The 14,199-nt window shown below is 35.5% G+C and overlaps 1 protein-coding gene across 2 annotated transcripts; it reads right to left on the bottom strand.

The window, feature by feature from the left end:
- Positions 1-430: 430 nt before the first annotated feature.
- LOC113323878 (ribosome biogenesis protein BMS1 homolog) lies at positions 431-5,305 on the bottom strand. 2 transcript variants are annotated; one of them, XM_026572223.1, is made up of 13 exons: positions 5,096-5,305; positions 4,941-5,015; positions 4,712-4,802; positions 4,500-4,618; positions 3,694-3,884; positions 3,410-3,614; positions 3,109-3,204; positions 2,788-2,979; positions 2,352-2,588; positions 1,897-2,101; positions 1,407-1,589; positions 1,110-1,316; positions 431-831 (listed from the first exon to the last, which is right to left on the bottom strand). In XM_026572223.1, exons 1-10 carry the CDS (start codon positions 5,162-5,164, stop codon positions 1,898-1,900), a joined length of 1,479 nt encoding a protein of 492 aa, XP_026428008.1. In that variant the 5' UTR covers positions 5,165-5,305; the 3' UTR covers positions 431-831; positions 1,110-1,316; positions 1,407-1,589; position 1,897. The 2 variants fall into 2 exon arrangements, with proteins under 2 accessions (XP_026428008.1, XP_026428009.1); XM_026572224.1 differs by having other exon boundaries at positions 1,407-1,671.
- Between the last annotated feature and the right edge of the window lie 8,894 nt (positions 5,306-14,199).

Raw genomic sequence — 14,199 nt, forward strand, 5'->3', positions numbered from 1 at the left:
ATATTCGGGTGAGGACTGCTAACCCAACAATAGATGGCTCTACTAATTTTGATGCAAGGGTTACTAACTACCTAAGTTAGTCCATTTTTGATGCAAGGATTACTAACTACCTAAGTTAGTCCATTTGAATGCATTTAACTTACAAAAAAGAAAAGCTCATCCGAAAGTAGATTCTAAAGTAATTGGAATTGATGGGTACCACAACCCAAGACCCTCTTATGCAAATACAAAATAAAAAACATAGTTGGTAGAAAAATAAACTAGCTAGCTATCACCCGGTCTTACAACTCCAAACGATGTGAATGGGGTTTCGAAATTGCTTTCCCACTGGTCACAGTGAACTTCCTTTAATTCCCGTATGGTCATTATTGAATGGCGCCCATATTATATCCATCGCATCACAACCTCATCCCTACACTACTCACAAACCTGGCACTAAGCACTCCTTGAGAGAGAAGTGCGCAAGAGTTAACTAACATACGGATATATAAATATCAGATCCACAATAGCTGTGAACAATCACAGAGACGGTTACAACAACTAAACAAAAACAGCTAATTAAACTCTAGGAAATAGTCTGCATGACATCATACAACCCCAGATGAAGGAGACGATAATAGAAAAAAGATTAAAAACTTAATAGCAAACTGAACTCTAGGAATTAGACTTCAAGGGAAACCTGAACAGCAACATCAAGGAATAGTAGCTCTCTATACTCCTCCAGCTGTTCCTGTTTAGACATCTACCTCAAGTCTCAAACCTGGCATACATACACCCAGTAGTAATCATCCCAGGACCCATCTTTTGACTACGGCGCTCCATCATCTGTTTCTGCAGATAAAACATAATAGAAAACAAATCAGATGTGGGTTTCACATTTCACTGTCCTGAGAGCTATATAAAAAACGCTCTAAATTGTACATAAATGTAACTTGATTCTGACGAGAGCTACAGAAAAGTTATCTACAAATCGGAAGGGACGATAAAACAAGTGCATGAAACTTATGCGAGAATCTGCTCTTTCTGGAAACATTTAAATACTAGACATGCCAGCAAAAACTGTATACAAACACCACGAACAAAATAATACACAACCCCAAAGTTCTTACCACCCACTCCTTGCGCGCCTGCAAATCAAGCGACCTCGGTCTCTCGATGATCACTGCACGCCGTTGTTCGAGGGTCTGCCGCCTATTGGGCTTCTTACCGAAGACATCTGTCAACAATTTTCTCCGGTCCTCTGGTGCTACATTTTCCCCCACTATCACCAACGCATATGCTTTACTTTCCTTAGTTTCGTTCAGCTTCTTTTGCCTCTGATAAATAAACACAACTAGTCAGATACGACCAGTCGAAACTGTGGACATAAAACTTAAATCATCTCCGAATCAAGATTATGGGACGACCTTGTCAACTGAATCCATGCATTGCCAAACACGATTGCTAGGTTCCAGGGCTGTTGTTAGTGGGTTAAAGATGCAAGGAACCTCAACTTGGGTCCACTCAAAAATGAGGATGGTATCACTCATACGAATTATGCGATCGAACGTGCACTTAGCAATCCCTTCTCTAGGTTGACCATCATTCCACTGCACAAAATTAAGGAGATATGATTTGGCAGCCTGCACAATAGCAATACGGCTAGGAACACAGACAGGACTGCTGGATCTCCTGATACAACAAAACAGATTGATACAAGTTTGTATACAATTTGGACATTCACTTAACGTCGAAACTCTTTAACACAACTGACAACCAATAGAAAGGACTATATAGACGTTGGCGCTCATTCAAAAATGTTATCACAGCAAAAAGACAAATGGGTGAATAACTATTTCACTATAAATACATGTTGCAAACAAATAAGAGACAGAACATGTTTCCATGTACACTAACCTCATTGATCTCCCCTTCCACATGCAGTTTGAACTTTGACATCTCTAAACTGATCGACTTCATCATCTGATGTAAACATGTCTTTGATAAGAGCAGTCTCGTTCAAAATCAAGCAAGGAGTTCCAATCCGCTTGATTTTCTCCACTATTTTCACAGTATGATTTAAATCGAGTAACTCAGCTGTTGCTAAAATCCGAAATGGTGCCTGAAGATTCAAATGCAAGCTACTCAGCAAAATAAATAAAATCTATGATAGAAGCAAGTAACATTTGGTACATGAATGTTGCTGGTCTTTAATTTCATTTATTTGTTACAGTAATGCTAATATGTACAAAATCACGTTTTTCCCGATATTTGATCAGATGGCCACATGGTATCAAGCATAAGCAACATGTACTTTACTGATGTTAGATAAATGATTTTTAAGTTTTTAACTTATAAAGAACACATCAGACCTTGCTGTCAGCCAAGCTCCGTACAGCAACAACTCCAGCACCAGAAGGTGCGAGAGGGCCCCAAAACGTTGCAAGACAGGGTTGGTCCTCAGGAGTATATTCAAGCATCACGTGCCGTCCATTGGAGTCTTGGTAATAGATGGGTGTCGTTTGGTACCTTCTCCAACCAACGGAAACAATGATAGGATCTTTTGTCTTCAGCCTATTCGTATGCCAACTGTGTCGCGTAAGTCTCACCTGGAAGAGCAACAAAGAATATATGAAGATACAGGCGGGGTAAGGAAATTCCATTGGGTTTTTAAAAAAGGCTTTTGACAAAAAGCAAACCCAAATAACCTATTTGCACTATTATTATGTACAAGAGTCAAGTCCGGTTAAATTGCAGGTGTCAACAACATACTTCGGAGTAAAGTAAAACTTGGAATAGGAATTTAACCTGCATATGTCCAACATTATCTTCTGCACGACTGATACCTCCAACGAGAATAGGCTGACAGGGATCGTCATTTGCAACCATCTCAAAAGGAACGCCAAGAACCCTAAACCTTAGGTAAGTCCCTAATCTGAAACTGTCAATCTCAAAGCGGGATTCCTCATCAAGATCATTGTGCACTATATTAATCTGCATCTGGTCGAAGTATTTATTCCAAAAAAAAAAATATAAAAATCAATTACGGCCTTTTGAAAGTCAAGGAGATAGATATGAATAGTTATCAATTTTAAACAAAATGTGAAACTAAAATATTTCAGTGAGTACCTTCTTATCATAGCCGTTAACAGGTGGTAAAGGGCAAGGGTCAGCTGAAATTGTAACATCAGCTACAGGGTAATCACCAACACCAGCAATATGCACCTGGAACAATACCAACTAAGTAAGCCCATTTGATGGAACAAAAGATACATAAGTGCGTAATGTGGAAAAATGAGCAAAACATGGAAAATCTAATGCATGAACCGGAAAGATGACCAAAAATTGAAGGACTCAAACAACTACGCATCAAACCGAACTAGTGTCAAAAAGTAAGTTTGTCATCAGTTAAGGTAGCTGAAAAAAGTACCTTAGTTCCTTTCTTGATATCACAACCTCGAAGATAACCATACAAAATTATGTCCCTCTTGCATTTTCCATCCATATGCACGAGTGCTGGAGAAGTGACATCCTCAAAATGATCTACCAGCAAATAAGGATGTGCAGCACGCCGTGGCAAAGTATGAAATTCCGATAGGAAGTTTGCCGATTCGTCAATTTCATTCTTATGATATCTGGATAAGAAATTATAAATACATGAACATTATAACAAGATGATTTCATATGATAGGTGCAAGAACAGTATGTACTCACATCCCGTGATGGACATCAGACAAGCAGAATATTATTGCTCTTTCATGTATATTAGTCCTGAATTTGTTCATGACACGCTCTTTGATTATTTTAAGCGTTTCTGCATCTTCTAACTCATCAAGATATGTAAGCACCCCCATAACCTTTGGCATGCCATGAACTTGTAAGAGGTTAAGGAACTCGAATGTTTCCTAAAATTAACAAAAGCATTTTGCAGTGAGAAAATCATGTTGATTAGCTTGCATTAAAGTTGAACATAATTAAAAACACAAAATTATGTTGCACTGACAATTGTAAGTATCGTTTGAAGTTTCTGGAAGTCCTTTACTTGAATACAGAAAATTAAGTGTAACAAACTAACTCGGATAAGGAAAGGAATTTAGGTTTGCCAAGACCATCTTATTCAATAAAAAATGCCTAAGGAGTATGCATGGACAAATTGAAGAAACTAAATAACCTTATAAACCATCATCACAATGAATAGGAAAAGTATAAAAAGCTGCATTATAGAAGGACTTAATTAGCCCTTGTCGAGAAGGGAAAGAAGCCTTAAGGTAAGCATGTTGCTTCACAAGGTGAGAAGGAAAACCAGATTGTTAAGGCATGGGAAGGTACGGATCCACTTATAAGTATGGTCTGGTTTTAAAAAGCCATTGCGATTTAAAGGCTAAAAATTGATAACAATTGGTGGAATGTAAAATTTTTAAAAGAAAGTTAATGGGGATGAACAGTAGACTTTAATACAAAGAAGACGCAGTGATTATTGAATCACAAAAGAACATTCTGAACATTTTACTGTGACTTACCATTTCAAACCCATAATTTGCATCAATGAGCAATATCACAGCGTCTGCATATTTTGCAGCATCAATCATGCCATTCATATTATTAGGAAACTCCACAAACTGTATCCGTCTTCGGTCACCTGGCAAAATAAATTAAACCAAAAGCAGAATGAGATAGATGTCTAGCACTGGTCTAGTATGTAGTGAATTACACTAGTCAAGGCAATATATACCTGTTGGTATCCTAATGGGGCCTCCTATGTGGTCAGGATATTGACCTCTATAATGCTTTATTAGAGACTTAATCAACAAAGATTTCCCAACCTAAACACAAAAACAAACCAAAATCGTCTTTAAAGTCTCAATTACCAATAAATACTTACACAAATAGTTACCTTGCTATAACAATTAAGTTAGAAAATAAGCCTAATTGTGATGATATAAATTAGTAATTACTAGTACCTTGGGAGGTCCATGGACTACAATTACATATGGAGCTTCATCAACCGCACTTGGATCTTTCTTATCAGTAGACTCCTGCAACGACAACAACATCATCAGTAATTGCAAAAAAAAAAAGAATCTGTAGAATAGATCGAAGACAGTGAGAGATGTACGTTAAGAATTTTGCTGTGGTTTTCGTCATCCTCTACTAGCTTCCTTCTCTTATAGCTGGTCTCCTCCATTGGAACCCTAAAAAACACAAGAAGTTCTGATTATTTCTATTCAAGTTAGGGAAAAAATATGAATCACTACGCATAATTGTACGAGGAATCACCTTGATGATACAATTTAATCGTCAGATCGAAGAATATGAATGAATTGAAAACTAGAGGACTGCTACAGGGAGCCTGTTTTTGTGACGCAATTTGTTACAGATTTTGCAACGATATTTGTAACAGTTATTTATAACATTTATAAGCGTTATATGTTTCTGACACTTATATTGTAACAATTTTGTAACATTCAGCAAAGTTTTAAATCTGATGGCTGAATTTTGTTGGCAACCAACGATCAAGATTAAAATTAAAAGTTTAGGTGTCGGTTTTTTTGACCACTTTCATGCCTAATTAGCCGTCAATCGGGTCGACTTCCAACCGTTTTCATTGCTCCTAACCATAGTCGGGGACGATAACTCTCCGATTGTTGATTCAATTTCGAGAAAAAACGAACAATATCCATTCAATTGGATCGATTAAAAATGAAAAAAAAGCGTTGCAAACAATGCATTTTTAGCCCCCGTATTGACAGTATAAAAAGGAACTCCCTTCGGTCGTCCCGATTAATTTAAAGCAGCTTCCTTCTCTCCTCTATCACAGTAATCAGGGATTTCTTTCTTCTTCTTTTTTTGTTCGACTCTGAGGGGTTGGGAGCTTCCTAATGGGCCCTTCGTGATGCACCCCGGCCCTTATAAGATTTGTGTGCCAAGAGAAAGCCCCATTCAAAGGCTTACTTATTACCCTTCCTCATCGCTAACCTACATTACCCTTCTTCACAACTAACCTCAATCTAATTCGGTTTTAACTTGAAATTAGAAAATCAAGAATTGGTGAATGAAGGAGTGGAAAGAAAAGATTATACTCCATAACTGATGTTACAAGGTAACAATCAAAAGATCTACCTTTTATTTCTTCTCTTGATAGGTTAACAAGTCAGATTGGATCAAGTTAGGGGTTAAAATTAGGTTCCTGGAACAGTTTATGATCAGAGAGTTTTTATTTTCTCAACCTTAAATTAGAAAGTATCGCTGGTAAACATTTGCAGCCGTAAAAGAGTACTATGGTTGTGAGATTATAAACTCTCAACCATAAGTGCTTATGTACGGGTAGAATTTTCCTAGCTGTAAGTAGTTCTGATAACCAAAAAAAATTATATGTTGGGTTTACGTATAGGTACTTCCCACCATAATAGTCAAAATCCACTGTTATAACGCTTATATCTTACCGTAGTTTGATACTTATAGTTAGGAAGTTCAAAATTATCAACCATAAATTTGCTCAAGGATGGGTCGTATCGATGTCCCATCTACAATAGTTAAAAAAAAATCCAAATTTTAATTGTTTGTAATATTTAAACAATTTTATATAATATGTATCAAACTTTTTTATGCATGTATATATTGAACATAATTTTAAAAAAAATAGAAAAAGAAAGGAAAAGAAGGAAAAGAGAACGCAATAAGTAACACTAAGAAATGACCTGACTCCGACCCTCTTCAGAACAATTGAGTTTGTATTTGTGAGATGAAGGAGTATTATTCTGTTAAAAAAACACTTAAGAAGAAGTTTGGACTAGATTCTTTCGTCGATGGTGGAACGTGCATCGTTGGTGTTGGAAGAGACATCGTTTAGAAAAATATCATCTCATTATGGGAGATAAGTATTATGTTATTTTGGTTAGACATTATGCAGTAATTTTGGAGCTTTTTGTTCATGAAATTTATTTTAGGGTTTATGATCAACACAATGTTGGATCATAGTTGTTGAATGATTCGTCAATCGTTGGGTGTTATTCTCTATTTAGTGTTTCCAAAATAATGAAGAAGTTTTAACTATTTGGTGGATGTGGGCATATTTCCGAACTAATTTAAATCTTTTGTGTTGTACTTATTGCTTCATTTATGTTTGCATTGCTTATCTTTCATTTTACGCCGAAAAGTTGTGCATGTTAGAGCACTGCTCGGTCAAACTCGCAAGCGTTACTATCTCAATCTTGTTTGTCAATTTTAGTTGCCAAAACTATAAGTCTTGATTTCTAGTCTAATTATAGTGATGTCTCGGACTAGGATAGTAAGTGTAGTTGAGCTTTGGACTCCGCGACGTTCATCAAATGAAGACGAATAACTACTCAAGGGAACTTGTCGAACTTCATCAACCAAAAGGTATGTGGAGACTTGAACTTATCTATCACTCAAAAGTCTATCTATTTTATCTCTTATTTTGAGACAAAAGTCATATTGCTATATAGACTTCAATTATACGCATTTGATGTTTTGAGCCGAGTTTATCTCGCTTATCAATTTCCCGAAATATGTGTTGGTAAGCTTTTGCTTTAACCTAATTCATCTTTTATTCTTGACGCAAGTCAAAAGATGATCATGTGAAAATCTCCTTGTAACATCTTACATGATTTGTGTGAGACAATCATTCGGTGTAGAGTCGGAATATTTCGTATTGATCATTCAATCACTTGAAATTTGCTTCGAAGCTAATAGTTTTTGTGAGACAGTTATTTTCGTCTTCTAAGAATGTTTCAACGATTGAAATGGGGGTTTAGAACATATAACCAAGATTGGATATAAACATAGTGTGTGTATTCACATTTATGTAAAGTCCAAATACGTGAACCTTGGTATGCGTACCCGTAGTGTACTGGTGTGTTATGGAAGTCCAGAAACTAAGTATGCGTACCCGTACGCTTACTGGCGGAATTTCATGTTCCGTGAATTTCTGCTGGAGTTTGAAGCGTACTAAGTATGCCTACCCGTTCGCATACTGGCGAAACCCAAACTCTGTCCGGCTACTTAAGTATGCGTACCTGTTTGCATACTTGAATAGATTATGTTTTAAAATTGGTTTGTTGATGAACTAATATATTTATAAATTAAGGAATGCAATCTTTTGCAAACCGTGGCTATAATGTTCATGAAACGATTCAAGTAAATCAAAACCGATTTTGCTTCAATAGTGTCTTGTATACTTCTATAAGAATGTAAACAATTGAAAAACTCTCTAACTAGTTTCATTTGAGTCATTTGAACTAGTTATGATAAAGATGAATTAGGTTAATATGAAAGTGCTCATATGACTAACCTCGGTTAACCATTGTTGAACCAACCAAGTGTACATGTTTAGGTACGGTTACCTTTACCTAAATGTTGGTGCATTTCATTTGTGTATAACAAGCTAAGTTCGATCTATGGTTGAAAGATATTAACTTGAGTCTAATCAGGTTTTCATCTGACCGTGAATATTGAATGCTTTGTTACCAAGGTAACTTAGATTGCAAACCCTGATTTGAAATCTATATAAAGGTGCACTCTAGCAACTGGGAAACCTCCACACCTCTTGTGTGATACTAGTTTCTACTAGAGTCGATTCTCCTTAAACCTTAAGTTTTTCACTAAACCCTGTAGGTTAACGACTTAAATACTTCATTGGGATTGTGAAGCCAGACCCAAGTATTTTCTATGTAGTTGCGTGTTCTGATCTTGCTGTTTTCTATTGTGATTGAGTATTATCTTCTTTAAGATTTGCTCAAGATTTATCTCTGCTAGGAAACATTGAAAAGTAGTCACAAACATCTTCGTATCGTCGTTTGTGATTCCACAAGGTTGTTCTTCGGGAATATAAGACTGGTTTATCAATTAGTCCCTGTTCACCTTGATTTATCAAAAGACGGAACAAAAATCGTATCTATATATGTGGGAGACAGGTTTATCTATTCAATAGACTTTTTTATGTGATACAAATTTGTTTATCAAGTCTTCGACTTTGGGTCGTATAAACTGTTAGTTGTGGGTGAGATCATCTAAGGGAATCAAATGCGCAGAATCAAGTGTGGTTCAAGAGGCGTAAGGAACGTAATTGTACCTTGATCGGTGTGAGATTGGTAGGGATCAACTACATTCCAGTACGAAGTTAGCTTGGAGTAGGCTAGTGTTTATAGCGTCTTAATACAGTGTGGTGTTCAAATCTGGACTAGGTCCCGGGGTTTTTCTGCATTTGCAGTTTCCTCGTTAACAAAATTTATGGTGTCTGTATTATTTCTTTTCCGCATTATATTTGTTTATATAATAGAAATATCATAGGTTGTGCGTATGTTCAATCAATTATATAATCCAACCTGACTGACACTTGAACATTAATCTTTGGTGTCGTTCAAGTTATTTCTCATTATTCAATCGTGCTCGCAAATTCATATTTGTTTGATTGCGGATTGAATTGAGAAATTGAGATATATACTTTTTGATATAATTTTCTTAAGATTGAGGGTAATTGTCTAGTTGATTCTCTTGAAAGTATATTGGAGTTTATCCATACAGATTGCTAAGTGAAATATTGGGCATGGTTGTTAGACCCCCGTTTTTCAGTGCAGAGTTAATTAGTTGGTATTTTCCACACAAGTGGTGTTGTGAAGGCGGAAAATATCGAAGTTAATTAGAAGTGAGGATGTTTGGTTTTCTGCTGATAGCGGAAAGTTTTGGTTTCAAAGGATATGATGTTACCAAATATTCGAAGATGCTTAGGTTAATGTTATCAAGCATTCGGGCTTGAATGGCTTGATGTTATTAATTTCGGATATGAATCAAGATAAAAAAAAATGAGATTATTTGATATTGTACCGCATTCGTTCTTGGTGGTGCTCCACATTTGAAGGATTTGATGGTATATTTCTTGAAGCGTATAACTCTGTGTATTTCGTATAGAGCCAAGTAAGTATTTGTGTAACCATATCATGTCTAGTTGATTGTTTTTATTACTTCGTTTCGTATGAGTCTCTTATGGACTATTTAGTAAGACCGAGTTTGTTTTCATTTGGGTGTCTTTGCTTTGCAAATCATGTTTTAAGAAAACATGGGCGTCGTGTTGAAGATACATGCTTCAGTTTGTATTTTGGTGGAAGTAAAAATAAGGCAATTTGTAGTATATCAAATTCTATCATATATTGTTCCGGTACGAAGTGTGCAAGGTTGTTACGGTTTTCATCAGTTTGATCATGTTTTTGTTAGTCTTTTGAGATAAAAAGTCGAAGGATATTAAAAGGAAGTCATACTCTAAGATGTTACGGATTTAATTTCATAAGGCAAGGAATATTTGGAAAGATTTTTTGCAAAGATTTCGTTTTGAGAATTGTTGGCTGTTATCAAGGATCAACATGTACGTTTCAGTTTCGAAGAGTTTGATTTCATTTAGTTTACTTGTTGCGCATGGATACAAGTAAATTGAAGTTTTATGATCTTTTGATGAGATGTGGTATGTTTTTCTACTTCGTATGTGTAGGTTTCAGTTGTGCATGAGATATGGTTTCTTACTTTTGAATAAGAAACAATTTTGTCAACACAAGTTATAGCATATACGTTTCAGACATATGATTGAGAAAGGATTATTTTGTTGTCTTGAGTCTTACTTGGTAAAACTTGTAAGTTTGGAATTATGTGAACGTTTTAGCTTCAAAGGGTGTGTACCCTTGGAGAGTGACGTGGATGCAAGATTGGGTATTGTTATATTCCGTATGCATGATATGTTTAGTCTTTTTAGATGTTTCAGGCATCTTTCTTATTATTCCCGAGAAACATACTGGATAAATTATGACCTTTATTTCATTGTTTTTTTCGATGGATGATTTTTACAGTATATCATTGTGGAATCATCGAAGTGGTTTAAAGTGCAAGACCGTTTTGAGAAACAGGTTGGTCTTAGTGTTGATACGTTCCAATTTGGAGGTGAAGACCCGTTTGTGTGGAAAAAAGTATCGTTTGGGCACTTTATAAATTTAGGTACAATTTTATTGTTTGGTGTGGAAAGAGATTTTATTGCATACTACTTGGAGAAAGAACAATGCATGCATGTTGTTCAAGTTTCTTGGACAAGTTGGGGACTGAATTTTCGGTGTGTTATCTGATGAATCTTTTATAATAAACTGTTATCTGGTGAAATACTTTTGGAGTGATCAAGTTTTGGTTGTCAAGTTTATTTCTTGTAAGAGGAAACAGTTTTAGTGTTACTGTTGAGGAAGGTGTTCTTTCTCAGGTGTTCCAGAAGTTGTATTTGTAATTCTTAATCATTTCTGAACTCTCGGTAGAGAGTGTTATGTTATAACAGTGATGGTGTTTTGAGATGTTTTTGGTTTGGGTGGAGCATTGTGCTCTTTCTCTCATCTATTACAAATAATGAGATTGCGGTTTCAATAGTAACAAAGGCGATAATATATAAGATCAGAGATTTATCTTGGGAAGTCTAGCTATTCAACAACAATTTAGTTTTATCATCCTTTTGCATCTTATCTTAGCGTGAATTACATAAGAACTTATTACGGTTGCTTAAGAGCAAAATAGTTAATATGGTTGTACAGGCCGATAATATCAGAATTTATCTACATCGGATTTAACCTATACGATACGCGAACTATCGGCAATACATGAATATTATAATAATATCGGTTGTACTAGTCGTATCACACTGATATATTGTTCACTGTATGGGCCGATAAAATCGGTAAAGATACAAATGTATTTATTAACAATGTTTTTTTTTTTTGTCCTTTTTGTTTTGATTTTACTTATGATACAAATTTTATGTGTCGAGATGTTATGTTATCAAATGACACTAATTAAATCGATGCTTTTACATTATAAATGTCTTACATTAAAACTTTGAGTAACATAATGCAGATCTACCTATAAATTATAAAATTACAAATTTAATTGTGTATCACCGATAAAATCCGTTATAATCATTTGTCTAGGTGTGTTTCTCGTCGATAGGAAACCGATATACGATATTAACTACTTTGCTTAAAAGTAAGAAGACAATGGGTAAGCACAACGACGTGTTGGATAGTTAGTTAGGAGTCAACGAAGCTGCGTAAGGTTAAGAAGATGACTGGGTGTGTTTGGGTCTTCGCATGTTATGGAGGATAATTTGATACATCTTGTTTGGAACATTATTGATACACATTTTGGAGTAAGGTTGACTAAAAAATATGCACATGATATTTTCCTCCGTGGTTAATCACATTGCTATCCGAGTCATGTTAATTTTGCTGTGACGGATTGACTTGGTCGACAAAATCGAAACTGCATTCTTACATGTAGATTTGGAGGAGGAAATTAATTTGTCACAACCTGTTTGGTTTGAGGTTGATGGTTTATTCGGAAGTTTGGTATGTCATCTTTTGGAGCCTCTGGTTTCTTTTTTCACTAACTTAGCAATTCTAAAGCTTGACATGTTTGGTTTATTGTTATCTCGTTACTCGTTTTGGGAGTATGTTCATGGAAAATATCAAATTAAGTTTGATCGTTTGAAGAACAATCGAGTTTGGATTTTTGATACAAAGGAATGTTGTTCTGTTAAGAAGACACATAAGAAGAAGTTTGGACGAGATTTTGTGACTGCGATCATTCGGGGGTTAAGTTGGTGCTTAATGGAGTTTGCTCGTCCTGACATCCTTTTGGATGCTAAGGTGATTGTTGTGGTTTGAAGATCGTCTCAGATTAGTTGAATCTTTATCGGGGTGTGGAGATTTGTTGAAAAATAGACAAGGTGGAGATTGTTGGTGTTTTGGGAGGTTCTGGAATATTCCGGAACACGCTAGAAATCCTTTGTATAAGGAAGTTTCGTAGTTTATTAGGTTTATTTCCATATTGAGATAGATTTCCAAATTAATATTAGGTTTCCTAGTTGTTTAGGGTTTCCTTTTCGAAGGAAACTAATACTTGGGAATCAAGTTATGGCTAATATATAAGGAGTCTTTTACGGTGATTGTTAGGCACATAATTCCATGATTTTCTCGAGAGTTAGAGAATAGACAATGTGATTCTCTAAGATTTCGAGGGATTCCATCCCACCTCTTGGGTGGAGTTTTAGGTAGAAGAGAGAGACCATTCTCTAGTGTTTGGGAGATACACCGTTGATGTTGAGAGGTTACATCGTTATGGTTTAGTGGAGAATAATCAATTGAGTAATTATTCCTTATGAAGATGTGGAAGACATCGTTTAGTGAAGAGAACATCATCTTGTTCGTTGATGGTGAAACATGCAACATTGGTGTTGAAAAAGACATCGTTTAGAAGAAAATCATCTTGTTATGGGAGATAAGTATTATCTTATTTGGTTGGACATTATTCAGTATTTTTGGAGCGTTTTGTCATGACGACTTTTTTAAGGATTATGATCAATTTACAATGTCGGATCATAGTTGTTGATTGATTCGTTAATCGTGGAGTGTAATTCTCTATTTAGTGGTTCCATAATAATGAGGAGGATGTAGATATTTGGTGGACATATTGCCGAACCACGATAAATCTTATGTGTTGTACTTATTGTTTCTTTATATTTACATTGTTTATCTTTCGATCTACATCGGTCCGATGATCTAGTGTCTTGTGAGTTAATTTAATTTGGATTTCCCCAACAAGGGGTGCAGAGTTAGTTGGTATTTTCTAAAATATATTTTTCCTGACAAGGCGAATGAGAGACTTTTGGGTGAGCCAAGAGATAGATTGGTCTTGTTCAGTCACAAACTTTAATGAGATGCTAGGATTTGTGCCGCAAAGGTATGATTGTATGTGTTATTTTAGTTTATGGATTTTACTATAACAATAAAAAGTTTATGATTTGTGTAGATGAGCAAGAGGTTGCATACTGAAACACCAGCATGGGAAGTTTATATCGTTGGAGAGAGAGCACAAAGCAAAGGTAATAATCTAATTCCAAGATTGTATATGTTATTTTAATTTATGGATTTTACTGTAACAACAAAAAATTTATGATTTGTGTAGATGAGCAAGAGGTTACATACTGAAACACCAACATGGGAAGTTTATGTCGTTGGAGAGAGAACACGAAGCAAAGATAATAATCTAATTCCAAGATTGTATATGTTATTTTAATTTATGGATTTTACTGTAATAACAAAAAATTTATGATTTGTGTAGAAGAGTAAGAGGTTACATATTGAAACACCAGCATGGAAAGTTTATGTCGTTGGAGGAAGAGCA

Source organism: Papaver somniferum, chromosome 11, assembly GCF_003573695.1.
Source record: "Papaver somniferum cultivar HN1 chromosome 11, ASM357369v1, whole genome shotgun sequence".
Classification (NCBI taxonomy): Eukaryota; Viridiplantae; Streptophyta; class Magnoliopsida; order Ranunculales; family Papaveraceae; genus Papaver; species Papaver somniferum.

Excerpts from the sequence above, each read along its gene's own strand:
- LOC113323878 (XM_026572223.1), bottom strand. The coding sequence starts at position 5,164 with ATGGAGGAGACCAGCTATAAGAGAAGGAAGCTAGTAGAGGATGACGAA. Across the intron at positions 4,803-4,940 it reads TAGTCCATGGACCTCCCAAG|GTTGGGAAATCTTTGTTGAT; the intron begins GTACTAGTAATT and ends TTTTGTGTTTAG. Across the intron at positions 2,589-2,787 it reads ATAATGTTGGACATATGCAG|GTGAGACTTACGCGACACAG; the intron begins GTTAAATTCCTA and ends TTGCTCTTCCAG.